This window comes from Schizophyllum commune (assembly GCF_000143185.2).
Source record: "Schizophyllum commune H4-8 unplaced genomic scaffold SCHCOscaffold_3, whole genome shotgun sequence".
Classification (NCBI taxonomy): Eukaryota; Fungi; Basidiomycota; class Agaricomycetes; order Agaricales; family Schizophyllaceae; genus Schizophyllum; species Schizophyllum commune.
In genome coordinates this window covers 772260-800251 of record NW_026089540.1, presented here as the reverse complement: position 1 = coordinate 800251, position 27992 = coordinate 772260, and the positions used below count along the sequence as shown (strand labels likewise).

At 55.3% G+C, this 27992-nt stretch overlaps 7 protein-coding genes across 7 annotated transcripts; 4 read left to right on the top strand and 3 right to left on the bottom strand.

The window, feature by feature from the left end:
- Positions 1–280: 280 nt before the first annotated feature.
- SCHCODRAFT_01170374 (uncharacterized protein) lies at positions 281–1101 on the top strand (the record flags this gene model as incomplete). Its single annotated transcript, XM_003034202.2, has 4 exons — positions 281–398; positions 549–721; positions 777–923; positions 973–1101. The coding sequence occupies 4 exons, from the start codon at positions 281–283 to the stop codon at positions 1099–1101; spliced, it is 567 nt and encodes a 188-aa protein (XP_003034248.1).
- A 2700-nt stretch (positions 1102–3801) lies between these two features.
- Positions 3802–5730, bottom strand: SCHCODRAFT_02492291 (uncharacterized protein; the record flags this gene model as incomplete). The annotated part of the gene is made up of 7 exons (XM_003033644.2): positions 3802–4008; positions 4065–4265; positions 4320–4379; positions 4429–4553; positions 4605–4661; positions 5384–5513; positions 5566–5730. 7 exons carry the CDS (start codon positions 5728–5730, stop codon positions 3802–3804), a joined length of 945 nt encoding a protein of 314 aa, XP_003033690.1.
- Positions 5731–6063: 333 nt separating this feature from the next.
- Positions 6064–6525, top strand: SCHCODRAFT_02492730 (uncharacterized protein; the record flags this gene model as incomplete). Its single annotated transcript, XM_003034201.2, has 1 exon — positions 6064–6525. One exon carries the CDS (start codon positions 6064–6066, stop codon positions 6523–6525), a length of 462 nt encoding a protein of 153 aa, XP_003034247.1.
- A 3213-nt stretch (positions 6526–9738) lies between these two features.
- On the bottom strand, positions 9739–11887 carry SCHCODRAFT_01031789 (uncharacterized protein; the record flags this gene model as incomplete). The annotated part of the gene is made up of 10 exons (XM_003033643.1): positions 9739–9828; positions 9927–9985; positions 10039–10179; positions 10378–10415; positions 10648–10666; positions 10840–11044; positions 11097–11389; positions 11441–11732; positions 11780–11806; positions 11852–11887. 10 exons carry the CDS (start codon positions 11885–11887, stop codon positions 9739–9741), a joined length of 1200 nt encoding a protein of 399 aa, XP_003033689.1.
- Positions 11888–13107: 1220 nt separating this feature from the next.
- On the top strand, positions 13108–13641 carry SCHCODRAFT_02492674 (uncharacterized protein; the record flags this gene model as incomplete). Its single annotated transcript, XM_003034200.2, has 4 exons — positions 13108–13197; positions 13252–13319; positions 13367–13433; positions 13492–13641. 4 exons carry the CDS (start codon positions 13108–13110, stop codon positions 13639–13641), a joined length of 375 nt encoding a protein of 124 aa, XP_003034246.1.
- A 3156-nt stretch (positions 13642–16797) lies between these two features.
- Positions 16798–17702, bottom strand: SCHCODRAFT_02614201 (uncharacterized protein). Its single transcript, XM_050344646.1, has 3 exons — positions 17615–17702; positions 17437–17562; positions 16798–17385 (listed from the first exon to the last, which is right to left on the bottom strand). Exons 1-3 carry the CDS (start codon positions 17651–17653, stop codon positions 17134–17136), a joined length of 417 nt encoding a protein of 138 aa, XP_050201526.1. The 5' UTR covers positions 17654–17702; the 3' UTR covers positions 16798–17133.
- Positions 17703–19912: 2210 nt separating this feature from the next.
- SCHCODRAFT_02492383 (uncharacterized protein) lies at positions 19913–27725 on the top strand (the record flags this gene model as incomplete). The annotated part of the gene is made up of 24 exons (XM_003034199.2): positions 19913–20087; positions 20137–20675; positions 20724–20925; positions 20973–21201; positions 21250–21382; positions 21433–21608; positions 21655–22322; positions 22372–22904; positions 23309–23493; positions 23551–23620; positions 23663–23800; positions 23846–23989; positions 24198–24365; positions 24428–24505; positions 24572–24649; positions 24716–24793; positions 24860–24937; positions 24989–25048; positions 25099–25131; positions 25191–25301; positions 25352–25819; positions 26563–26979; positions 27037–27432; positions 27498–27725. 24 exons carry the CDS (start codon positions 19913–19915, stop codon positions 27723–27725), a joined length of 5385 nt encoding a protein of 1794 aa, XP_003034245.1.
- Positions 27726–27992: the final 267 nt, after the last annotated feature.

Genomic DNA, 27992 nt, shown 5'->3' with positions numbered 1-27992 from the left:
CGAGAGGCGCCGCCTCTTTCCACGGGCGTAGGTACGATTATCTAAAATGCTGTAGGCGTCTATGTACGTGCGAGTCTTTACGAGCCGGCCCATTGCGTCGCCGTCCTCATCTTCGTCTCCTTCCCGACCTTTCAGCGGTGCAGCACTTCATTGAGGTACTCTTCCTCCGCCGTAACCCATTCGCCGGTGCCTATGTCCCATTCCTTGGCGTTGAACGTCTCCGTCGGAGGGACTACATAGTAGGGGTTCATCTCGTCGTGCGGGTTGGATCTGCCCCCCGATGATTGCCAGCTCGCTGTCTCCAGCCACGTCGCGGACGACAAAGAAGTCGCTGCCGAACGAGTGGTACGTCGCCTTGGAAGCGACGTCCCGTGAGCGTTCGTATGTTCAGGCCAATGGTGCGTCTCAGACGCGCGCTGGCCACCGGTCCGTCTGTTGGACTCTGAGTCTGAGCGCCGAGCCAGGGGCTTATCAGGTAATCTACACGTGACCACACTGCTCACTGACTCACTCTCCGGAGTTCGGACATCACCCACACTCATCGTCAGGCGTGACGCGTGATGGCACTCACGCTCTCACCGTCACCGTTATACTCATCCTCCCTGACCTTCACTTCATGGAGACAGCGTCCGAGGAGGACATCCGTCTTTGGCTGGGACATGCGCAGAAGCGCTTCCAGGAGCTCAGTGAAAGAATCTCTTGCTTGGAAGCCGAGAACGAGGTTTATGATGCTTCCCCGTTCAATCGAGTATATTCCGCTAACGCATCCAACCCAGCGCCTGCATGGCCTACATGAAAAGACTCAAGAATGCCTACTCCAGAAGAAAGCTATCTTTCAGCAGCTATATGCCACTATGGTTACGATGATGGAGGAGGATGTTTCCCTTTGTTCTGTTATTCGAACTCTACATTTGAATCTGAACGTACGTCGGACTGCATCTGTGCAGGTGCTCATGCTGATGGAAGTCGTAGAAATGGGAGAACAAAGAGGCTACCGTCGCAAAGGGCCTGGACATTGGTCCCAACCTACCTTTCAGGCAAGAGCTATTGGATCTGGCCGACTCTTGCTACAGACTATGCCCTGATGAGAGCAAGGACTGACATGGTCGGATACGTCGATGTATACATAATTGAACCACGAATCATTACTCGTAATGGAGATTTGGGCTGTATAATGGGTAACATTTTCTCGCGAGGTCTGTCGAAAATTGCTGCCGCTGAGCTTCAAGATCGAACGACGACTCCGACGGCCTTACGAAGTTGACACACGGCATCATAAATGGCGTGATGCATGCCTTCAGTACTTCATTGCTCAGCTTCATAACTGGAGAAAAGGGGAATGAGGGGAGGAGGAGGACGGTGGCGTGGACTGGACTGGACTGGACTGGACTGGACTGGACTGGACTGGACTGGACTGGACTGGACTGGATTGGACGGTCTGAACTCGGGATTCACCCGCTCGATGGTACGCGGCCGGCGCTAAAACCTGCGAGCTCGCTTGTGACTTGGCCGGTGAATAATTGGTTTTGTGTACGACTTCAATCAGGTTCTAGCAATGAAGTAGATCGTCCCCGCGACTCTCAGCCACTTCTTATGCTATGCGGGAGCTGCGGGCCCGCGAGTGGGGATCTCACTAGTCCAGTGGGTAGGAGGGAGCGCAGAGTGGTCGCCCGTTGGCGACGGTCGGGCGCGGAAGCGCTCGTCATGCATCTGTAGGTCTGCGGGGCCGCTCTACCGATTTTCATGACCGTGGACCTCTCGAAACACGCGATTTGGAGAGGGGCAGTCCTTGTGCCCTTGGAGCAACGGGTGAACCAGGCTTCCCTCGCGGAAGGAGTAAGAAGAAGGACCGCAATCCAACTCACGTGCCTTCACCGCGCTCAGCGGGTTTTCACAGTAGCTCCAGGCCTTTAGGCCACGCAGGGGGGCAGACCGTACTGCTCTTGTCTGGAAGATGACAACTCCCGGGGCTTGCACGATACAGAGGAACTCTCAACGATGCGGGATTGGACACGAAAGCAAAACCTCTTCGTCCGCACCCGGAGCTGCATCGTCAAGCTTTGATACAGATTGTCTGCGTGCGCACGTAAGCTAGAGGGCAGACCAAAATCTTGTCTGATAACGACGTTCGACTCTGCCACGCGCGCAGCGCTGAGGAGCACGCACCTCAACCTTTCGCTCGTGACGCCGCCGCGAAGACGAGCGCCTCCTCATCCTCCTCAGACTCAAACCCAGCCGCTCCACCCCTTTCCAGCGCACGTCTCACCTAACTTGTCTCGCGCCTTCAGCCACGAGGCGAAGGTTTGCGCGTCGGCATAAGGGTGACGTCTTGGCTGACCGGGGGGTCTGAATCCGGTCACGGTGTTAAGCAAGCGGCTCCTCCCGAGGACGTGCCCTCTCTCCAAGCAGTCATGACGCGAGGTCAGCTACCTCTGTGCCTTCGTTGACGGCTCACTCCGGAAACTGTGCTCATATGCGAACCGTCGAGGACTGTGTGCGACTGCGAAGCTGAGGCCTCCAGATATCTAAAAGCGTTAGCACGACTGTTGAGGGAAAGTGCAATGGCGCTACCTGCAGATCTTCGGCAACTGCGCGCGAGCAGAGCGTCTCACCGCTCGCCCGAATCAGCAAGAGGCAGGCAAGCTCAGGTGCTTCAAGTAGCGATCACACTATGTAGGATCGAGCCGCATAGAGAGATTAGCTGGCGTGGCTCCCGTGATACACTCGAACACTCGTCTCCAAGCGCCGAAAACAGCTGTGACGAGCACCTCGCGCAGATTTTGGACTCGAATGGTCAGCGGCACGGTCCCCGACCATGTACCGAAGGACTCTCACCGTCGCCCTCCTCCGCGCCTCGCAGCCGTGCAGTTTGCGAGCCACCACTCAAAAGGACCTCGAGCGGCTTGGGTCCACACAGCTTTCCGCCCAATTTACATTCGCACTCTGCTACTGTCCTACCCGCCGCTCCTGCCCTTCTGTCGTCTCACCGGTTAACGTCCGGGAGCGATCCTGATAGCGCAAATTGTCGAGCACAGGGGAGTTTGGGGGCCTCGTCGCCGCGCCAGGGAGATACCACAGATTCCGGACAACGAACTGCAATTTCCTCTTGTGAAGGCGTTAACTCGCGTGGCGCGCCGAAGAGACAAGACCACTCACCTCGACTTGACGATGCTCACGCTACAGGAGAGAGCGCAAGTCGATTCCAGTCGGACAGCCGTCGCTGTGACTGTTTGCCTCCTCCCTCTCGCGAGCCGAGCCTCGGCGAGCACGAACAAGCCTTGGAGGTCTTCAACCTACTAGCGGACGGTATCAGCGACTTCAATTGCATGGACATTGGGGGGTAGATCACGATCTCATTTTCCAAGGATATTGAATCTCCCAAGGCACGCAGCGACGAGAAAAGCCGACTCCTGCGCGCCAAATCGATTACAAAAGTCGGAGACCCTCATCGCTCACGCTTGGAGGCGTCGAGTCAAGCTCCGACAGAAGGCTATTTGCGCATGTGCGCTGGGGGGCAAGCGTCAGCCTCGTCTCACGTGCACCGAGACGGCAAACCCGGAAGCTGGCGCGGGGAAGTGCTTTTCATAGGGTGCTGAATCAGATACCATCGCGATCGTCCCGGACGATTCAGTTCGTGCTTATCCTGCGGTCAGCCGCGCGCAGAAGTAGGCTCGCGTCGATGCAGCTCACGGTGTTCCTGACAACGTTGACCATACAATACATAGTCCGGGGAATAGGTAGCTATTCCATTATAATGAGTCATATCACGTACAGTATGACTACTGCAAAGCAAGTGATAAACTATCCAGAGAGAATGGCGCCGAGGTAAGAGAAGAGGAGGGAGAAAAAGAAGGCACCAAGGCAAGAGAAGAAGACATTAAGGTTGACGCTAGTCTCTACGCGGGATCCACGCCCCTCCATGACCGTTCCATCCAGATGCCTGACACTCACTGCGAGACGCTGCGGTTCAATCTCGTTCTCTCCACTAACCTGAACGGTGTTATTCTTCTGATTGAGGGACAAAAGTGAGCATGATGGCACATAGGCAAGGCAGAGCGTCGTACCTCATGAGCAGGAGGGATGGGGCCTTCGACCGAGCGATCCAACCCATCGACCGAGCGATCCAGCCCATCGACGGCACCTCCGTATTCGTGATGGTCTGTGCTACGATGGACGAAGTCGCGGTTTACAGAGCGATGTTGCTGGCCCTGGCAACCATGGCACACCGTCGGGTCATCGGCAGCGGATGTGTTCGCTGCCTCGCGCTTTTCCGAGGGATCAGGGAATTAGCACTGAGACAGTGAGAACTGAGCACATACCTCAAATTCAGAAAGACGCTGCTTCACGGTCTCAACACTGTTTCTCATTCGCTGTATTTCCTGGAGAGGCAGTATGAGCGGAGCAAAGTCGTATGAACACGCTGCTCACCTCGAGCAGTTCACGGAACCTCCGATTAACACTGGCCTGATGCGCCATGATGTCCTCGTCGAGAATGGTTTTGACTTCGCACACAAGGCCAGCCGTGATACGATCAAGGTGAGCCTGAGATAAACCTACACAAGAAATCAGTGAGAGTTGACGCATGATCAGAGACATCAACGCACTTCCTTCGAAGGTAGACATGACAGGCGGGGGTGAACTTGGGGATGGTGTGGACGCCTCTGATTATAAGGGGAGGGAAATGTTGTGAGATGTTGTGCTACCGCCCTTTGACGGAGTCTGCGAGGCGCGAGCTCTTTGAGGCTCTTTCACGCCGGGCGGGATGAAGCGAGACCTTAAGATCACGTTAGCACATGCAGGTGCTGATGAAACACCTAGGCGTACACACTGTTTTGGCCAACAAAGGAATACGGGGAATTGATCATCCGCTCATCTTCGCAGCCGACCGCTAGGCCAGCCTTCCCGCGAGTCAGATCTGTTGATAGATGGAGAGACAATCCAAGGTCTGCAGAGGAACACGCGCCAGTCGTTCGCAGTGAACATCATGGCAAGACAGCATAGCAGATCTGGGTCTACGGATTACACAGCGGGATGCAACAATGATCGCCATGGAGGTCACACAGGACCGCGTGTTTGAGCAATGCCCAGTGCGGAGGAACCAATCAAGCGCTCTCTAACCGTCGATTGCCCTTCACGGCGCGGGGCGTAAGAGCATGCAGATTCCAAATTGCTCGTGAAGTGATACGAGGTCCAGCAGCGTCTGCCGCGCTGGACTGGCGCTGGAAGACCTTGGTGAGACGGGAGGCCACGCAACGTCATGGACACCGGATGACCCCGAGGCGAATGGGCTCGCTCCTGCCTCCTAAGATGGAGCCACAGGCGCCAAGGGAGCTGCGGGGGCGAAGGTAGCATACCTTGTACGTCGCCGGGAAAGATTACGGACCTGCTGTTTTCGCGCGCTCGTACCTGCGTCCATCCACACGGCGAGCACCGTCCGTCCGTCCGCCCGCCCGTCCGCCCGCTTGCCTACGTCTCCACTTGTGTGCTGCGCCGGTATGCGTACGCAGACTGTTCTGCAAGCTGTCAGCCGAAGGAGAACGCGAGGCGCGGGAGACGGCGACGCACCTCCGCCTTCTCATCGTCGCGAGCGTCGTCCGTCAGCCCATCCCCGGTACGTCCCTGCTGGGTAGCTTGAGAGAGTGCTACAGCAGTGATGGAGAGGGGAGAGGATGCCTCAGCGCCGATGGGGTATGCAGACAAGTTGGACGTGCTCGTGCATCGTGCGGACATCAATCAAAATAATCGATTGATCCAAATGGGGAAAAGTACAGCGACCGCGCGACGCGAGGGGGAAACTTCGCATCTCGCTCTCTCCTCTTCCCATCACCTGCTTATCCAATCAAAGCATCTCTTCTCATCTCACCGCGAAATGGAGCGGATAGGATAAATTGATGTGCCTCCTCCTCCCTCACCGGAAGCGTGCAACGGCGGTGTGGCTCGCGCCCGGCGTCGGCTTGTACGTATCCAGTCCTGCGTCCCCTGTCTCAAGCTCACCTCTCTGTAGACACCGGCTGCGTGTCCTCGCGCGCTCAGACGTCCGCGGTTCACTCTGTGCGTCCACCGATGCCGTACGCATGTGGCAGGCTGGAGATCGAGATGCCCTTGAAGTCCTGCGGCGCGCAGGCGCTCTTCTCTGCTCAGAGGTCCGTCTTCGACGCGCCCTGTCCCCTTCGGCCCCTATTCATCTCGTACGTAGAACGCTCGGCCCTTCTCTACAATTTTAGCTCGCCATTCACGTCGGCGCAAGCATCCTGGGCGAACGCGACGGATGTCTATCGCGCGCATCGTTCAGGTAAGCTTGTCGTCTATCTCGGTCTCCGCGCCCGCATCTCCCCCTGTCCTCACCTCCACATCCATCACGTGGACCGACTTTGCCTTCCCCCTCGATCCCTCCCGCACCCGCCTCTGTTTACATCCCTTCCATTCCTTCGGCCGTACCCGCCCCGCCTCCATCCCGCCCCAGCAGTCCTCTTCCTATCCGCAGCCGACCTAGCTGCTAACTCCCCATCGGTCAACAATTGGTGATCGACCGACTGAGCAACCGACCTTAGTCGCTCGCTCGTCATCACCTTGGCCTACTGTCATGCCCGAGACCGCCTCTACTCTCATTCATATTCTTGCTGCTCATGCTGCCCCGTGGCTGTCATAGGACATCAACGCACAGTTAGTCGGTCCCGCAATGGTCGCCGTCCAACGTGGCTGCGGACCCGACGTGACTTCATATTCCTCCAGCCAGGACGATCACCGGTCCAACCAACAAAGACGACTTATGAGCACCCCGTTGTTCGGCCCTCTCCATTGGTCGTCCTGCAAGCCAAAGAACTCGTGCGGTTCCGCTAGCGCAAATTGGCGCGCTCGGGGGCAACCGATAGGCTTGTCGCTGCGCGAAGCCTGCTCTCTAGATCCGGTTCACCAAGTCGCGGTTTCCTCTGGCAAAAGTCCTCCTCAATTCGGCGTTCTGAACGCTGTTCTGAACGAGTTCTGAATGCCATTCAGAACGGCTCTGAAATGCGAGAAGAAGCACGGCCGTGTGCTCCCATTTGACGTCTGTCGCCCTTTTGCACAAGCGCCAAGGCCGGTCCTGGGAGTGGGCATCGCGGGGCGACGCGTTAGAATGGCCTCGCCGCAACACGAGGCGCGCTCTCCACATTATTCGCGCAAAAACGGGCGAATGGTAACCCGCTCGGAGGCGTACTTGCTGCACAGTAAAGACTGAGATGATTACCGTCGATTTTGGTCACAATAAAAGCCAGAGATTGCATGCGCTGAACTTCCCAACGGCGTCCGCGACGTTGGCCACAACGACAAGCCACACCACCAAAGGACTGAGGCCTTGACCGAGGCACCGCGCCTTGCCAAGTCCTAGCAAACCCTTGATGGATTTCGACGTGGCCGCATGTTCGCGTTCTATTTCGGGCATTCAGAACTCGTTCAGCGGTCAGAACGCCGAAATGAGGAGGGCTAAAGGCATCAGTTCGTGCGGCACGCGGAACAGAACAGGGCTTTATAGACTTGATGTTGCAGATACCAGAGCGAATAGCGAATCAAGCCTTCGGTTTCCTGCCCCCAAGCGCGCAACGGTACCCGACCAGCAGATAACGCATCACCCTCGGTCAAGTCCATCTGAGTACTCGGGCATGCTTACTGTACCTACCTGTATGGAGGCAACCAGACGGAGAAGTACGCATAATCGCTAACTCGCGTACCATTCACGGAGACGCGGCAGAGACTGCGAGAAGGGGGAATTTGTTCACTTTTCACTTTCAACTCCGAGTCTTTTCCAACGGATTCCTGACGCTGGTTACGGCTTAACGACTTTTGACGTGTACTCATGCACCTCGAGAGTGGGGGGCTTTGTGGGGATCCTGCTCGGGGACCCCTCACCGGTACTCTTGAGCCACGCTCGTACATACGGCGTTTTCTTTCGCCAGTACCTACCTGCTACATGATGAGATTAGATATGTCGCGGGCCCGCAAGGCGGCATGCCGCATCAGGAATATTATCATCTCTGCTCTTACCACCGTCTGCATCTCGAAAGCCTCCTCAGAGAGGGAGCCTTAGGAAGCGGGGACTGCAAGGGTCGCCTTACCGCCTTGTCGTCAAATATAGCTCCGTAGGCACTCCGGACGACCGTTGGGAACTGCGCCTCATTTGGTGGCTGGCGGGACACAAGCGGCACGAGGTGAGGGATTTATGAGCGCACTTCGTGTACCGCGTTGTCGCAGTGTCTGATACCGTGCCGATGTTCATTGTTCCACGCTATAGGAAGAGAGTCGTCACGTAGAATAGAGATAATTCTATATCCTGGGACTGTTTTTCAGCAGCCTCGTGCCAATGTTCGAGCTCCTGAGGTGATGGGTGCAGGCATTATCGACATAGACACCTTTATTCCACAGCGATAAGAGCGGCGGTGCTCGTCACGCCTGACGATGAGTGTGGGTGGTGTCCGAACTCCGGAGAGTGAGTCAGTGAGCAGTGTGGTCACGTGTAGATTACCTGATAAGCCCCTGGCTCGGCGCTCAGACTCAGAGTCCAACAGACGGACCGGTGGTCGGCGCGCGTCTGAGACGCACCATTGGCCTGAATAGCTCAAAGGGCCGTTGCACGGCAGGGCCCGCTACCATTCAGAGTACAACGAAGGGCTACAGTGGATCGACCCTCTTTTGGGTTTGACAATCCTCACTTGCACAAGCCGTAGCGAGCGAGCAGTGATTTGCAAGTCTTCCTCATGAGACGCACGACGAATTCTAGCACAGTTTCATCGCCATGTCAAGGTACTCCCTCTTCAAGAAAGCGTCCTGCGCACGGAGTTGCGAGCCGGTCAGCAGAGGAAAGATTTAGAACCATTCCAAAGCAGTGAGACTGCGGCGAGCCTTCCTTCCCCTGATCCCACACTGCATGGCATCGCGGGACGTTTTTGCGCCAGCAGATAAGTCTTTCACGGCCGTTCTCGCGAACCGGCTAGTTTTCTTCACCATATCTCGACGTCGGTCAGCAGCACAGCAAAGGCACGGCCTCTAGTGAGCTCGCGTGCCGACGCGATATCGAGGCGCATTGCTGAAATATCCGGCATGCACTTTTCAGTGCAGATCTTCGACCCTTGAGCACTGTGAGCTAGCGGTGCATAGGAGGCAGAAGGCAGAAGTCGTTGCCAGAAGTCTGTGACGGTAGATTTCCTTGACAGGACGCGTCCACTGCTCGGTCCCTGGAGGAGTTCCAGCAGGTGTCAGTGAAAATTACTCGCGCGGCGCTAACGATGTGGTACAGCGCCAAAAGCCAGCAGAGCGTCGTCGAGGATTGAGGTGAGTGGAGGAGAGAAGCCGCCTACGGCGAATGCCGAGCGGTCGAGAATGTCGAAGATCTAACATGTGCTGCTCACGTGACAGCCCTCAGAATCCGTCAGTCTCCGCCAAGAGCGGTTTTGCGTTCCGTCCCCAAAACCCACTACCATAAATGGTAGCGGGAACATACAAACGCGCACGGTACGTCGCTTCCAAGGCGACGTACCACTCACTCAATTTTATGCTTGGAAGACTGACGATACGCGTCTCGACGAGGACGGAGACCGAGCATTGGCTCGATGAGTCATCGGCGGGTACGTGTCCGAGGTGTCGTTGGGCAGAAAGCCGCGTGCGTGGCCTTCAACGCACTCTAAAATAGAGGGTCAACAGAGGAACTCCAACTGGCCCAGGTGATTGCAGATCATGAGAGCAATATGTATCAGGACTGATCGTGATTCAAAGCAGCTCGCGCCGGTAGCGGCTTCCTTGCGTCTGCGTCGTCCTTCGCAGATGTACGGCATGTGTTGGGAGCTTGCCATGGCCGAGCTGCACCAATCCTCAGCTATATGATAGCTTGTACCCTGAGAGGACGGACCGAAATCCGCAAACGGTGAGTGGCTTGAGAGGAATTATTAGCGGCGCACGATATCACGAGGTCGGATTCGAATGTTGAAGTTCAGAAAACCAAAGCAGAAGCGTCGACCTACAGAAGCGCAAGGTCCAACTTACGCTTTTGAACAAAGTTCCAAAGCTCACAATTTTGTCTGATACGGACTGTCATAATCCAGGAAGGCCGCCCAACATCCAGCGCGGGATTCGCTTTTTGCCGCAGCAAGGACTGTTCAACCACCGTCGTCGTTGTAGAGGCTGGCCCACAGGCCCCGGCGACCTGCCTGCCTGTCATGGTGGGTAACGTCGCATCGTGAGAGGGGACGGCACGGCGACACGCGAAGGTGGAAGGTGGGTAGCCGCAGTCGGGGTCGGGCCGCACACGTGCCACGACGACGGTAGTGTGGCAGACATGGCTCGCGAACCCCATGCTCTAGGGTGCCTCATCAGCAGTCCTGAGCCGCGACCCGGCAGTCCTTGGCTCACCCTTTTTCCTCGAAGCGCTGCCGCCCGCTACCATGGATCTTTAGGTTGCCACTTCAGTACCTATGGTTTTTATCATTGGACATTTTCCGAACACTAGAATGCCCATACTCGCAATGTACTGGGCAGATAGGGCTGGTTTTGTTCAGGGCCCCCGCCAGAGAGCTTAGCCACCTACCAATCTACCCTTGAGTCATAGCTTCAGGGCAGGCATTCCATGCGTAAATGCATGAGATTGAGACGCAGGATATAAGGAAATCGGAGAGTACATACTTGAGTAAGGCTACATGAACTAAAGGTATGAAGTGAGGTTGAGCACTCTACAGAGTGTAGTGTTGTGCACAGCGAGCGAAGTAGGTGACATACGAGACAATCAATGGAGCCAAGGGCAGACTATTCGAAAAATGGGTCGTTACGTGTACTAGTAAACAGTTTCCTTCCACCGTGAAGCGCCAAATGACCTACACCACGTCACCATCAATCCGTTCGACGTCGCCACCTCTACGTCTATCAAGGTCGGGTGATCGTGTGCTGTTCCTTGAAACCAATGCCTTGCGACAATGATAGACGGACGCGAGGAGACGGTGATCTTGACCCGCCTCAATCTGTTCCACGAATACAATATAACTCGCCACGTTACGTCATCCATCCAATTGAAGACGCAGGTGGACTACATGGGCAGTGAGTATCACAAAAGCCTCCTTCATAAACGCAACGCATACCTTTTCCGTGATATTGAAGCATTGAAGTTGTGGAAAGCACTCAGGCAGGTCTCGCGCAGCAGAGCACTCATATGGCGAGAGGTCGATCGTGAGCTTTCTGATATCGAAGTTGACCGAATATCCTCGGAGCCTCGTCAATGCCGTAGAGTGGATATCGTCCGTGAGCCCGATCTCCGGAAAGGGGTTATTACAGCGAGATAGTGCATCCGCAACGTAGGAAACGGGCCCGGCAATGGAATCAAGATGGATGGGAGGTAGGTGGGGACCGTCCGGTAGCTCCCGGCCATGTTGCCCTTCAAGACGCAGATGGCGAAGGGAGTCAACATGTCGGGAGATTAGCTCACTCATTGTGGCATACGAAGATGGAGGGATCGACATCGTGTAGAGCCTCTGGATTTGTAGACCGCGGAAGATACGAGCCTCAGCAGTCGCGGTAAGGCACTCCACAGCGAAGGTTAGATTGGAGAGGTTGACGGCGCGCCGAACAATGTGACGCAGATGCCCGATGATGCTGTTGAGCTCCTTCGGCGCGAGGTTCACTTCAAGAGAGTCGATGTCGAGAGCGTAACGCGGACAACAGGTGCACAGGTACGCCGCTCTGCGCACTTCATCCGGAGATGAAACGTTCAACTGTCCCTATGAAATTGTCAGGCAACAAGAGTCGCAGACAAACAATAACGCACCAGTCTCAGGTCCAAGAACGCGGCGGCCTATAGAAAATTAGTTGAGTCTAGTTGCTCATGTCGAGCACTCACCTCCCTGGCGCGTGCGCGGGTAGTGATTCCGGTCATGGCCAGCGCAAGTACTGTACTCCTCAAGATGTTGAAGACGGAGATGCTCCTTGCAAGCTGCCTGTGCTCCAGCGCGGGGCCTGCATTTTGTACGCTCAAGCATAAAGGCCGGGACAAAAGATATACTTCCATTCTCTCTGCAAGAGCGTGCCCTTTGATGTGATTTCTGTGAGGAGTTACAGTAGCATCAGAGCCTTTGAAGGCAAAGGAAAGTAAGTTATGGCGAGCAGACGAGCGCTATCACACCTTGGCGTTGAGTTCGTGTCTCAGCGTTGGCGATGCGGATAAGTACACACGCATGTCGTGGAACTCTGACTCTCGGCCAACCGGCATTTCGAATTCTTGGCGGGGCATGTTTTGTGGCGTTCTCTTCCGGAGAGCCCGGAGCGGGCGCGCCAGGCAGCCCTCGGAAATGAAATTAATGAAACCCCGCTCACTCCAACTTGGACCTGGTTGACGAGAACAACTCACGCGGTACCGGGTCCTAGTTCAGCCCGAATCTCATGGCACTCTATTTGCGCGATTGTAGACGGGGACCGGTGAATCAAGTCTCGGGAAAGTAGGCCCGGAAGTTAGCCGTCGTGCCATGCCGGTCATTGAGCGCTTGAGCGGCGGCCCCCGTCATAAACACCACTCGCGCTGAGTTTGAGCGTCGCGGATCCGTAAACCGGTTGTTTTTCATTCCCTATGTTCACCAAGTGATTATAAGCTCTATCGGCCCCCTCATCACCCTTGGTCGTTGGCTCGCTAGCGTCCGGCTCAAGGTGCGTGGTACACCTCATCGATCGTATAATCACGACGTGACTGTAGCCGTGAAAGGGGTATGAAAAGACACCGTAACCCCGTTTCCGTCGTCCAAAAATCGACTGCCTTCATTGATGCGCCTTTAGCCAGCGCACCAGTGGCCTACCACAGGAAGGTCCCCGCCCAACTCTCGTGACGCGTTTCTTGTACTGTGCTTGCCGCTTGAGCCAACCTTCAGCTATCAGGATGTTTTTGTACTTCTCCGTGATCGATTGACGGATTCTCGGGTTCTGCATGGGAAAGCGGGAAAGAGGAGCAAATTAGAGTTTGACCGCAGATAATACAGAGAAGACTCCCGAAGTATTCAATGTTCACGTGACCGTGCCGCCTTTGTTCTTTCACCACCCTATTAAAGTCCTGCCGCTGGGTCCGTTGCCTTACATTCCCACTCCCAGGAAGCCAAGAAATCGACCACAATGATGCTGAGCTCCCGCCGCTCAGACGCCTCCGGCGCTGGCACACTCGTCGTGTCTCAGGCTGAACTCCTCAGGCTGGCGAGAGCTGGTGTATGTTCATCCCTAGAGAGGTCTCCGTGCATGCTGACGCTGTGTGTATCATAGAAACTGTTCACTAATGTCCAAATCACCGTTCAACCGGGCGACCGCGATGCACGAGAATATCCCCTATCGTGAGTTCCTGAAACCTACGCACGGACGGAATACTGATTGTAAGAAGGGTGGGCAATATCCATTCGGTGGAGAAATTGGAAGAAGTTCTAAGCATCCAACGTCGGTCTCCTTCTGTACGTGATTTTGCGCTTCCTCTCGTACATGGGTCTTCGAATGACATTCAACAATCAGATTTGTGGATTTGATCTTCCGCACGCTGCCTTCGTGTTCGTTGTGATAAGCTTTTTCGTAGTCTATATCGCGCTGCTTCTGCTCAACGGGTCGGACGACAAGATGGCGCTGCCCAACCCTGCCCACTTGCTTCTGTCCGCACCTCGCTGACCTGAGAAGTCCTCTCTGTATATCTAGATTCCTGTACAGTGCTTGAATATTTTGGAGATTGGCTTCCGCAAAAAACGTCTGTACAGAAATAGTGACCTCGAAATTCGGTGGTAGCGGGTGGCAGTGCCTTGAGACCACGAGCGGGCCAAGGAATGACTGCTCTAAGCTCAGGCCTGCACTGTTGATGAGGGACTTGGACAATGACATCCGCGAGCTTGCCATCTCGTCATGACACGTGTTGCCCGACTACGACCGCCGCTGCCCGCCTCTCGTCGTCACAGCGTCGTCACAGATTGTCCCGCCGCGTCCTCGGCTTCTCCAGGCCACCACCTCGAGCGACGTGATAACCTTTTCAACCAAGTAAGCTATGCTACAGGCGCCGTCGGGGCTGTGGAAGTGCTCGTCGTTGACGTCCAAGCTAGACGGAGGGCGCATCAGAGGTGCTCGGCAAACTTCGAGGAACGTGAAGCACACCTCGTGTCATGTTGCTAAAATGCCATCAACAGGGGTCATTGACTCATGGATGGCATCCTCATAGGTCAAGTCGCTCGCTTACGAGTTTCCACCCTGGTAGGCATCCTCGTGCTCATATCTTTCCTTACAGAGCCACCCGCACCCCTCGATGTTGGTTTACCATGGGATACCTCCGTTTTCGGAGTTTACAAACAGCATAGAATTCAGAGGACTGACGTATTATAGAAGTCAGGACAGCAACAGATCATCTGTATAGAAGGGCAGACAGAGACGACTAAGCAGTAGACGAGGCATCAGAGACGAGCACAACGAATCCGGAATTCTGTTTTCAGGCCCAAAATCTGTCAATATAGTACCGAAAATCGTGGGACGCGCTTGCTGAACGGACGACAGCCGTACATTCACCACCACTTCAAACAGGCGCTGGATGGAAGGCGCGCCTGAGACAAACTCGAGAAGTAGAATGAGAACGGGCCAAGACGCGACCGAAGGCCGGAGGCGAGAGCGGCAAGTGACAATGAGGTGGTGCGGGATGGGCGTAGAGCAAAGAGAGCGTGGGGGAATGGCGTCTCGCGGTAGTGTTCTGACCGCGTTGGTGAGAGAGCGCAGAAGCCAGAGCAAATGCAACAGTGCAGATGCGGATTACAACATGCGAAGCCTGAGGAAAAGCCCCGCCGGGCATCAGGACCATAACATTGTCAGGCAGAGCGCGGTTTGGCGGTTTGGCGAAAGGTAGGCGATTCAGATGACAGTGCACATGTCGCAAGGAGCCGTGTAGCCAGCATGGCAAGGTTCTTTTGGGTGGAAATTCCAGGAAGGGATGTACCGAGCGCTTGAGCAGGGGAACGAATAGCGAGGATAATCACTATCACCCACCACTGGACTCCGCGGTGGTCGTAACCTGTCGCTGACGCACTGCTGCGCAGCTTACGCACGATTTGGAGAGGAGAGAGAGGTGAATTTAAGTGGGGGAGGGTACGAGCGGCGGGCGCTGGTGAGCGGCTGCGGAAGACACCAAGCGGGATGGAGGCAAGTATGAAGGAGACGGTCTCACAAACTCAGCAGCAACTCACCGGCACAGAGGAGCGGCACTTCTTGTTCGGGTAATCCACACGTGACCTTAGTCACTAAGGCCGTCACAGGTCCAACCCGGTCTCCCACTTCGTCCAATCGCGTATCGCCAGTCTTCGAAGCAGCAGCACGCGTGAGTAGAGGCGACTTAACATGAGCGTATGCATTCTCATGCCGATGGCGCAACTCAGACGCGCGTCGGCCGACAGACCGGGGCTCCCTAGGCAATCTACATGTGACCGCACTGCTCGCTCTCCGGGCACTCTCCGGACACACCGACAGGCCGCAATAACACTCTCATCGCTGATATCCGTTGCTCCAAGCCAGCTCCTCCATTTCAATTTTTGCTTCTTTGCCCGTAGGACGTCGACATATCCACTTTGTAGAGTGATAGGCTTGGCAAGGGAACAGGCCCTCCTATGCCGTTGATTCCGTGAATTTATTAATTTGCGTGTTTGTACTCAAATATCTGTGAGTCAAGTGGTTGATGTGGTACCAAGAGGACAGCCACGCGAGCAAGTGAGGACGCCGCGCGAGCCAGTCAAGCCTCCGCGCGAGGAAGACCTACTCAATATTCAAAGTGCTGGGATAGTTTTGGTGTTTTCATCGACTCTGTCGCATAGTTCAAGTGTCCTTTGAGGCGCCAGGAGTGGAACATCGTCGAGCCTTGAGATGGCACTTGGGGACAATGTATGCTTTCCCGATTGAGACATAGGGGCATTGTTTGATCCACGTGGCGCTCTCGCATAGATGCTCTGAGTCTCGGTTCGAGATTCTCATCAAACGTCCTGTAGAATGTACATACCTCGTCGTATAGTATGGCCTGCGCGACCGCTGAGCTGAAATTCGACTGCCCAGACCCAGATATGAGCGTGAGCCGGCGATTTCCGGGATCTATCACGTGATTGGCATGACCGTGTCAAGGTCACGATAACGCTGCGTCGATGTTGCATCTCGAGCTTAACGTCGTTTTGTATCTCGACGCAGGGCGCCTGTCCATATCGAAGATGAATGCAAAGTACGTGCATGGCAAGTCGCCACATGGGCCAAGATCTCTTGAGTTGCTCGCGCGGAACGCTCACTTGCTTGTGTGGCGCTCCCTCTTGCTCGCGCGGGACTTGCTCTTGGTCGCGCGGAGCTGTCTCTTACTTGGACAGCGTCACGTTTTGGTCATGCGGAGTCTGCGCGGGTGTTTGTCTTCTTTGCGGGGATGCTGAGAATAGTAGTAATCGACAATATCCTGACTTGCAACACGCAGATCAATAGATGGAATCAACGGCATACCCTCCCCTCGTCAATTTGGCATCCCTCACGCATCTGACGGAATGACATGGTATCATTGCTGCAGCTTTCAAGGCAATCTCCAATCGGACATTTGGGAGAATTGAGACCAGCTTAAATTTGGTGCCGCTTTCCCGGCGAATGCCGAAGATGGCATCACTGCCAGTTCCCTTTGTCCAGTGTTACAACTTCCCCTTATCCTGTTCCCGCCAGTTCATTTTTCTAGCCTGACTCAACTGAGCTGTACAATCTTTGAGCCGACCATCTAATACGTCTTGGAAGCCATTTCCGGAGGCGATGGATAATAATCGAGAGCAACTCGCTCTTCATCAGTAAGATCACAAATGGATTGTTTTGAATTGATTCGAATTGTTTGCGATGGACCATCCCCGACCATCACACCATCGGCAATCCAGCAACTCCATGTTCTGGAAGGGACAATCCGAGGCGAAATCATCGCATAAAAGCGACCACAATTCGCCAACTGAGTCTCGGGTCGCACCATCACGCCACTGGCCATTCAGCCATTGAGATTCCGGAAATTAGAATTCATTAAAAAGCCGGGTTCTCTACAGTAATACGACGTACGAAGGAGCGGACATGCAGTAAATACAGCACAAATTGTAAAGTATAGAAAGGGTACCATACGAGGGCAAATAATACAGATTACGGTGAGCTGGGTATACGAAGACGGTCCCGGCGACTCGCGAGGGGTGTCTTGTGGCCCATCGTGACGGGCTTCTTCTGCTCTTGCTTGACACCGCAAGCTGCATAGATACTGGCCCAGTGGCTGTCCCGAAGGCTGGCAATCATTCGGCCGTATTGCTCGACAGCAGTGCTGGCGTAGTCTTTGGTGAAGTCGTCGTATTCCGTGGGTTTCGTGCCCGTCTCGCCATATGCATCAAACGCGCGCTCGAGCTGGAGTGACGAAATCAGCTTACAAAAGATCAATGTGATAGTACCACTCACCGCTGCGACAACAAGCGCTAGGAGGCCGACGGGTCGAGTAAGCTTGATGATGGGTGTGGAGGTAAAGTGCTTGAGGTGCGGCGAGAGCACATCAATGATGATGTCGGACTCGAAGATGCCGTACGCCTTCTGAAGAACATATGAGAATCGCAAAAAAGAACAGCGGAGTGTTACGCACGATGTATGACGGGTCATCTTCACCCACGCTGCAATTCATGGGTGTCGGGCTTTTGTAGATGAGGGCCCCGTCGTCCCTCAAAGCCCACCCGACGTACTCCTTGACCTTGTCTGGCTGACCTCTGTACTCGGCTTTGCGGAAGAAGGTATCGACGGCCGCGACGGCCTGGGATGCGATGGCTGAGCGCTTCTCGTTGACGCGCTTGATCGTCTACAATGAAGGTCAGTCGCACGGAAGAGTCCATGAACTTACGGACACGTACCTTCACGTACAACTCATCGTTCGAAGACAGCATATACGTGTTGTCCGGATGGAGCTCGTCAAGCAACTCCTGTAGCCGGTTGAGGTATACAACGGACTTGACGAAGGTGAAGGGGTATCTTGACATGAATAGCCTGGCGTAGGCGCAGCGCAGCCAGATTGTGGTGTACTTAACGTAGGACGGCACGGGTTTGAGCACCTCACCGTCATTGAGGACCGTGGCGGAGCTGCTCGACATGGAAGGAGGGTCGGCGGAGAGGGGAGATGGGCTGTGGTGTTCCACCTTGACGGTCGGTCGCAACGAGGACGGCATACGTGGGGCCTGCGCCATGCGCGTGGGTTTGCGTGCACCTTGCCGCTTCGCTGGGACGACAGGCTTCTCGTCATCACTATCGATGACGATGACCTCGAGTATTGTCAGTCATAGAATAAATCGATGTAAGTATATAACGCACCTGATCATTGTGTCGCGCCGCATCCCGCTTCCCCTCGACTGCGCGCTTCAGCGCGTCCGCTCTCTCGTGATGATCCAGATGATGCGTACGGCCAGATGCCAGGGGAGAGCCGAGCGCGATATCCTCGTCGGTGAGGCCACGTTGCAGGGTATCTCGGGACGGTGGTGGTGGCTGTCGGACAGGCGTCGACTTCGAGACATGGGCTGCCCAATCACGCTTGAGACCTGTTTCGGTGACAGGATGGCTCCGCTTGTTGGACAGCGAGGAAGACCTAGATACCGCGTCAGCACGCAAGGTCTATGCGAGTCTGCACACAGCGGGAATGACCCACCCAGCATTCCCTTCCTGAACCGGGACGCGCTTAGGCTTGAGGGAGTCGGGGTCGAAGCCTTGAGCGAGCAGAAGCTCCCTGAGGATGTTGTTGTCGAGGTGCGCGCGTGCGAGGCCGGGGACAGCTTTCTTGTTCTGAACGTGGAGGGAGGAAGTAAGCGACAGGTCATCAACAGAGATAAACATTCAAACCTTGTTCGGCTTCTCATCAGCGTCTTTCCCATCACCCTCGAACTCGGGATCCCACTCGTCCTCCGCATAATCGATGTCCATGGGCTCCGCGACCTCGTCCTCCTCCTGATACCCGACAGGCAAGCCATCCTCGGACACCACATCGTCAAGGGACATGACCGCGCCGCCACGAGCTTCGGCATCTGCGACGATTGCCTGCGCTTCCATGCGCGCGAGGACTTGCTTCTTGGTCTTCACGATCTCCGCCTCCTCCCGCTGTGCCTCTACCAACCTCCTCTTTTCCTCTGCTAGCTCTCCTGCCGGCCGCCGCTTTCGTGTCGTGACCGTCGTAGGGGAAACGTGTTGACGCGCTGCCCGCGCCGGCTGTGGCTCACGAGGGGGAATGGCAGGCTTCGGTCGTCCTCCGGGCTTACGACCGGCAATTGAGGTGTTAGGAGTGGAGTCCTCTGTCGTACGCGCCCTCTTGACGGGGGGTTCCGGATCGTCGGTGGCACCAAGGTCTTTAGGTACGTCCTCGCCCGTCGCACCAACTGACGCTTTGTCAGCCATCGAACGTGTACGCCGTCTAGTCGAGCTCGCGATGACAGCACCCGCGCCGGCCGGATTCTCTGCGAGTGTCTCGCTGACGCTGATCTTCGCCGGGCCCGTGGTACTCGTGATGAACTTGGCTTGGTCCTTTGGTGGGCGGCCACGACGACGAGCAGGAGGGTGCACCGCGCTCAGCGAGTCACCAGGGGAAGGATATGCAGCCTCAGCAGCAGCCTTCGCAGCAGCTGTAGCTTGCTTTGCGCTCTCTTCTACAGAGTAAGTTGCTTCGTTGCGGACTTCGACTTCCCCAACTCACGTTTAGCCATAGAATAAGCTCAATAATGAGGGAGAATAGGTTGTTGAAGGAGGATAAGGAGCGGAAGGATTTCGCGCAGCAATGGCGGTCAAAGGAAGCTTTGAATTTTTCGGACGAGCTGGCGCGATTTGTTGCCAAAGTCCGATGCCGTTCCTGGCCGTGCTTTGTTTGTCCATGTATCTGTCTAGACTGTTATCAATCCTACTTCCCCCCGTCATGCCCTCGCCCCGATTCAGCTTCTCCTGCCCATTCCCGCATTGCCAGCAGGCGTGTCGCAACCAGAGCGGTCTCACCCGACATATCAACTCAAAGCATCGGGAAATCACCCCGGTCAGCGACGAGGCAGAGGATCCGTCCAAGTTGACTTTCCTTTATCACAGGCACCTTACTGGTACGAGATCCTCCTTCGCAGGCATTCGTGTACTCAAATTCAGCAACAGCTCTGCCTTGTGATGTTGATGGGCATTATCTGCCTCCGAACACACCACCGAGACCGCCACCACCGCCGCCAACCGTTCCAGCCGACGTAACAGACGACGACGCATGGGATCCCTTCCACTCGCGCGCTGAGTTCGACTTCGCTCACTGGCACTTCGTCACCAATCAAAGCTCTGCCGAAGGCATTAACAAGAATCTCGATATCCTCACCGCTACGCTTTTACCCACTAATGGCCGTACATTCCCGTGGAAGAACGCTCAAGATGTATACGACTCCATTGACTCTATCCAAGCGAGCTCCACCCCCTTCCGGTCCGTCAAGATGCGCTATACCGGCCCTCTCCCTCCCGGAACGCCACCAAAGTGGATGTCGGAGACGTACGAGATGTTCGTGCGAGACTCCCGGCTTCTCCTTCATCAGCAGCTCGCCAGCGAACAATTCCGCGACGCACTCACGCCTCGGCCATACCTGCAATTTAATCGCGATGGCAAGCGGGTCTTTTCAAACTTCATGTCTGGGGATTGGGCGTTCAAACAGGCTGTGCGTCGCACCTCTCGATGCTTCGATCAGTGCTCATCTACTCCTCAGGACATCATCGCGCAGGACGAGAACACGCATGGGGCCATGTTTGTGCCTGTTATAGGCGGAAGCGACAAGACGACCGTCTCGGTCGCGACGGGCCACCAGGAGTACCATCCGGTGTACCAGTCACCTGGATGTATAACGAACAACGCGCGCCGCGCGCGCGGAGATGGTGTGCTTCCCGTTGCCATGCTACCTATCCCTAAAAGTACGCTTCTGATCTCGCCTTTTGAGGCTCAACTAATGTGTTCACAGCGAGCAAGAAACATCGCCGTCGACCTGCATATCAAACCTTTGTACGACAACTCTATCACGCATGCCTCGCCTACACGTTCCGCCCTCTGAAGGATGGCATGACCACGCCTGATGTCATTCAGTGCGCCGATGGGTATTACCGACGTGTCATCTACGGCCTCGGTCCATACATCGCTGACTATCCCGAGCAAGTATGGTTGTCGGGCATAGTGCAGGGGTGGTGTCCCAAGTATGTCCCCGGCCTCTGTGACATAGCTGTCTTCTGACCCAATTCCAGATGTGATGCTCAGCCTGATGACCTCGACTCGGAGAATGCTCGACGACGCACCCACGAGAAGACCGACTTCTTGATCAGCATATTTGACCCGGGCATCCTCTGGTCCGACTTTGGAGTACGAGTGGATGTTGTGGTGCGTATGGGCCCTTTGCTTGCACACGACGGGAGCTGATACCGAGCCAGCCCTTCACGCACGAATTTCCCCGAGCTGACATCCACGAGCTCCTTTCCCCCGACCTTCTGCATCAAGTCATCAAGGGAACGTTCAAGGACCATCTCGTTACGTGGATTGGCGAGTACCTCAATGCAACATACGGGCCGTCGCGTGCCAAGGAGATCTTGGATGACATTGACCGTCGGTGTGTAGATTGTTCTATAGGCCAATCTATTCTAACAACCTGCTAGACTCTCAGCAGTACCCTCGTTCCCCGGCCTTCGCCGCTTTCCTGAAGGACGCGACTTTGCACAATGGACCGGAGACGACTCAAAGGCGCTTATGCGGGTATACCTGGCTGCGATTGCGGGGCATGTGCCATCGGACATCGTCAAGTGCTTCGCTGCCTTCCTCGACTTCTGCTATATCGCAAGACGCAACGCTATCACCGCTCCCATGATTGACGACCTCCGCGACGCTCTTCGGCGTTTCCACCATCACCGCCAGGTCTTCATTGAGACCGGTGTACGTCCTGACGGCATCTCCCTTCCTCGTCAACATGCTCTCAAGCACTACATCGACTCGATAGTCCTCTTCGGCTCGCCGAATGGACTCTGCTCGTCAATTACGGAGTCAAAGCACATCAAGGCTATCAAGGAGCCGTGGCGCCGCTCGAGCCGGAACATGGCAGCCTTGCGCCAGATGTTGCTAACAAACGTCCGTCTTGACAAGATGCAGGCCGCGCGGCTATCCTTCGAGAAGCGCGGAATGCTACGAGGCACGGCTACGTCATTCACGGCCGATATGCTAGCGGGGCACCCGATCGTTGTGGACGAAGAGGATATCGAGGAGGAGGAGGACGAAGGACCACTGCTTGGCCCACGCGCGCTGTCGTCGGTGGATTTAGCGGCCACAAGACGTGTGTCTACTCGCTCTTTGATCTGGCACAGAAGCTTACATTAATGCAGAACGCGACTATCCTCGCTACGTGCAGGAACTCAGTCAACACATCTCAGAGCCACAACTCCCTCTCCTTTTGCGCCAATTCCTCTACTCCCAGCTACACCCCGACTGCGAATCCATCACGAACATCCCCATGCACGATCTCCCCTACATCACAACGAAGATTGATGTTTTCCATTCCGCGGTGGCACGCTTCTACGCACCGAGCGACCTTTGCGGAGCGGGAGGCATGCGCCGCGAGCGCATTCGCTCGACCCCCAGCTGGTACGGCTGTCCTCGCCGAGACACCGTCCTCATCAACATCGGAGGCGACCCGTCCGTGATGAAAGGTATGAATATCGGCCGTGTCTTCTTGTTTATGGCATTCAATTACGACGGGATTACCTACCCATGCGCGTTGATCCAGTGGCTTGTCCCTGCGTCAGACGCCGTTGACGACGAGACAGGCATGTGGATAGTAGAGCCCGAATACCTACACGACGGCAGCCCTAGCTTGGAGGTCATACATCTCGAGACCGTCGCGCGGGGAGTTCATTTAGTAGGTACATATGGAACGGACATGCTACCCGAAGACTTTCATTTTTCGTACTCTCTCGATGCCTTCCGTACGTTCTACGTGAATCACTACTCCGACCACCATATGCACGAATTTCTCTCTTAATCCGAGTTACTTTTGCAAGGAGCTGCGAGTTCGCTCCTCGAGCCAGTTGCCTGATTGTTGTGAATTGCGGAGTGGGCTAGAGTTGTTCAGTTGGTGACCATCGGACAAGTGCCAACAATCGGGCACAATCGCGGCATCAACGTGTTATCTTGCTGATGTTCACAACTACTTGCGCAACTCGGTCAATCAAAGGATGAGAGTACTGGTACTTCAGAACCGTATTCGCGAAGTGACGGTCTGTCAGCGCCCTCTGACTGCCTTATTGCCACTAATTTTAGTAGGTCGCTGAAACACAGGCGCAGTGCGAAATCGACAAGGCCCAGAAAGAGATAGACGAAATCACTCAGCAGTTGCGGTTCATCGTCCAAGACCGCATTGCCCTCAGAAGTGCTATAGTATGCCTACAGCAGGAGATTGAGGTATTCTGCAGTTATCCTGTCATCCTCTACGCCCTCTTGACGACTTCGTAGGCAGGCCAAGTACTCCCTCGGTCCTTTTTAAACACATACTTCCCACTGGCGAGATCGCATCCGGCAGAGATTGAGCTCAACTTCCTGCGAGATATATGTGCTATCCGCACAGCAGGCATTCCAGTAAGCTACCCATCACTTTTTGCTTTTTGAAGCGCTGATTAGGTACGCGCGAAGGCTGGAACGCCATCCCCTTTTGAAAGGCTGCTGCAAGACGATGCAGATTCCCATGCCAAAGATGCCAACGAGCCTACGGCGCGTACCGATCAGCAGGGGTCACAGGGTAATGCCGATCATCAGGAGGTCAGTGTGTCGATGGTGTGTGTACAGCCGTCGAACGCAATTCAGGAAATTCCGAGGTCATATGGTTCAACACTCGACCAACATGACGACGATACGGCCTCAGTAATACTGGAAGACGATGCGACGAGCATACCAGACGGCATAGCGTTATACAGCACGAAGAACAAGGTATTCCCAGACGGTTTCCCAGTGAGTGTTCTCAATCGACATGAATATATGGCAACTAGCGCCACCGCACCCATCGTCAGAACATGTTAGTGCGATGAAATATCAGCGGGTTTTTCATTAAGTGCTCATCGAGAGAGAACAATGGACAGTAGATGCAAAAGCGTCTGATATCTGACATCCCGACACGTCCTAATTTCATACTTACAATCATACTCAACCAGTTATGCAGGACATTGCAGATGTATCTGTCCCGTTTAATGCAAGCTCTAGCAATGGAGAAGATCAGGCGTCCACCAACGCTTTCATCCATCCTGCCCTCGCCACTTCAACTCTCTTGCGGATAGGCACCCCTTATCCCAGTGCCGCGCCGAGATCCCAAGCCTGCATGGATGATACGGTCAGTACACACCTCTACTACTCTGCGTGACGAGCGGCTGAAGTGCGCAGACCGTTTCACAGACGAACGACGTGGCGGAGGATGAACCAGACGGCCACGAGGATCGGGCATCACAGGTAGCCAACGCTTTCGCCGGCGAGGTACGTGACTTTCGTGCCCTTGCCTCTCTGAGTACCCGACTGACCAATGCTCAGAACGTTTCTCAGACGAACGACGTGGCGGAGGATGAACCAGACGGCCACGAGGATCGGGCATCACAGGTAGCCAACGCTTTCGCCGGCGAGGTACGTGACTTTCGTGCCCTTGCCTCTCTGAGTACCCGACTGACCAATGCTCAGAACGTTTCTCAGACGAACGACGTGGCGGAGGATGAACCAGACGGCCACGAGGATCGGGCATCACAGGTAGCCAACGCTTTCGCCGGCGAGGTACGTGGCTTTCGTGCCCTTGCCTCTCTGAGTATCCGACTGACCAATGCTCAGAACGTTTCTCAGACGAACGACGTGGCGGAGGATGAACCAGACGGCCACGAGGATCGGGCATCACAGGTAGCCAACGCTTTCGCCGGCGAGGTACGTGGCTTTCGTACTACTGCTCTGAGTATCTCCTTGAGCTATTCGCAGTCTGTTAAATGCGTGAAGGAGACGCCTCTTCCCGCACATCCTGCTCAATACCCAACGACCGTGCGTGTGTGTTACTCTCGAAACCTTCTGTACTGACTTGCGCTGCCCAGATTGCTGCAAAGAGCACCCCTCAGAGGCATCCAGTAAGAGACTTCTTGCAACCCACCGAGTATTGCACTCAAATACGTTTCATGCGGCACAGAAGGAATTCATGACTTCCTTTGTAACGAACGCAAGTGAGCAAGGGATCGAGCCTTATGACAGTGCCGAAGAAGAATCTATGGATCGATCGTCTCAGATATCCACAGCATCTGTGAGGAATGTTGCTTTCCTATAAGCTTTGTCACTCAATATCTTTCTCAGTATCGGCGGCCAGGGCATATCACCCTTGATTCTCCGTTGCCCTCATTCCCCGCCAATTGCCCGAAGAGCCTGATACGTCAGGTCAAATATATCTACGTCCCGTTGGGCGCCCTATATTCGCAAGCCCTTGAAACATGGTTCGAGTACCAAGACCTCATGGACTGGGCCCCGAGACAGCACGGTTTCCCAGTCAAAAGCAGACCGGCCGAGCTGAGCAAATGGATCAAGGCATCACGACCCGACAAACCGTCCGAGGATAGAGTTCGCGACCTTCCTTCGTTTATAGCCGCGTGGAACAGGTGGTGGGAGTATATAGCGGTGTCAAACTGCTCATCGAGGGCGGGTGCCGGGCAAAGCGGATGGTACCTGCATCTTGTTTGTCTTAAGTGGTGGAGGGAGTGTCAGGGGGAAGCAGATGAACAGTGGGAGGGTGCGGTCCAAAAGGTCACCCAGGGTATGAAGAAACACGTAGCTTTAGAACATAACTAGTAACATAGGCATTGCCATTCCTACAGAGAAGGTAGCGGCCGGAATAACCTTCGACTGAACAGGGACTGAATGGTTTCCTCCGCAACTGAGCGGTAGTAATTATGTAAGGCTTGAGGTCGCATTTGGTCAATTATAAAATGCCCAATAGATCGTAGAAACAACGTTAGATTACTGATATCGCCACGTACGGATGTATTTCCATGGACTATCCATCTGAGCGTCGTCAAGCCTTGAGTCCGGAGAGTGAGTCAGTAAGCAGTGCGATCACGTGTAGATTGCCTCTCGCTCAAAGTCCATCAGGCAGACCGGCGCTATGAGCTAGAGCATACACGTGCTCATAGTAGGTCGCCCCTGCTCACGCACGCTCATTGCCGGAAGATTAGCGATACACGACTTGATGAAGACAGAGACCGGGGTTAATCTGTGATGGCCTATTGCGTCTACCGGCCGGATGGCAGCGCTTTGAGAAGGACAGCCCGCTATAGCTCCGTGACCACATCATGGGCCTGCAAAATCAACTGCGCGAGGCGCAGATGACACTCCGGTCCTTGTGCTCACAGGCCGACCAGACTGGCAACATCGCACGCCAGTACAGAACCCTAGTTCTCGAATACCCCTACTTCAAGGGCATCCTCGCCAGCCTGCTCGGCCAGATAAACCCCACCATCAGACCTTAGGCTACGTCGGTCGATGGTCCGGCAGATCTTCGACAGGAGCTGTAGGAGGTGAGGGCCTTGATCGAGAAGACAAGGCACGAGATCCTTTGCGGCTGCAGCGCCAAGGCTAAGCCCGCCCCGCCCCGCCCCGTCAGCGTTGTCGAAGCCGGCAGCTCCCAAACCCGTTCCTTCGGCACCATCCCCGCGCGACCTCAAGGGAAAAGCCCCGCCTGTGTCTCGGACAAGGGAGCATTTGACGTCATCTCACAGGTTCGCCCTTTCAAAATCATTCAACTGCTCTCCGTTGCTCTCCGCGCGTCCCCGCGTCACTCACGGATTTACCTGTCCGCTGCCGAGTGGATCGTGAGGGGCAACCTGATGATGTTCGCAGGACCAGATACAACGGCGCTCCAGCCTCTATCCGCCACGGAACTCATGCTCACTGCCCTCAAGTCTCGCATCCCAGTCAGGTCCGCTGGCCTCGTTGCTAGATGGTCCAAGGTCATCCTCCCGTGACCTACAGTCGTTGTTGATGCCCAGCCGGACGCCTTCACCCAAGACGAGTGCTACGCTCATCTGTTCGAGCACAGTCCCGTACCCCGAATGCTCAAGGATACGCAACTCCCGAGCTGGGTTCGTGATCCCCAATCCTATGAAGCCAGCTCGTTCTCATCCCTCGCGCTTGCCTTCGAGGATCCGGACGGCACTCTGCTGGAGCAAGTGCTCACTTCCGGCCCCTTTTTCGCCTTCAGAGCAGTGGCACGTGCGAAGCGCTGGAAGTCGAAGCCTCGCCAGCCCACACCGTCAAACCTTCCCTCCCCTCCCCACAACCACGAACAACCCCCGCCCGGCCCCCAGCACAACCTTCCTAGGGAGGTCGGCATCATGCAAGTGGAGCCGACGACCCAGGTGACCGCCGCCTCGAACACGCCTGGCGTGACTGGGACGAACTCACGCAGCGGCGCGGCACAGTGTTGAGACTTGATGTATTGGCTTCTTAGCGTCGCAAAGCGCATTTGCGCGACGCGACCGGTCCTAACCAGGGAGTCCTTGGTCAAGTCATGCTCGTTGTCTTATCTGCTGAGCCCCTGTCTGCGCCTCACTGCCTGCTCACTGTGTCCCTCACACTCGAGCTTGAGGACGCATACATCTGTTCATTTGACTTGCGGTATCTTTCCCTCATCGTCACCGATGCGTTTCCGGGCACCCGCTACCGGTGGCGGCAGTAGTGTTGGTCTTCGTCCGCATCCATCTTTGTCCAATTATCGCCTACCGTACCGTCACCGACATCTCTCAGACATTTTCAGGCGATAAAGCGCGTCTCGACAGAGTCACAAGGCAAGATTGGGGCCGGAGCTTGTCTCGTAACGGATCTATATTACGTTGCCTTGTTACCTTGCCTTCCAAGGTCTCTCCCGTCCTTAATTGACCCCATCAATTTGTATGACATTCTTGTGCAACAACCGTAAAGTCACCCGCGCCATACGCGTTCGAGA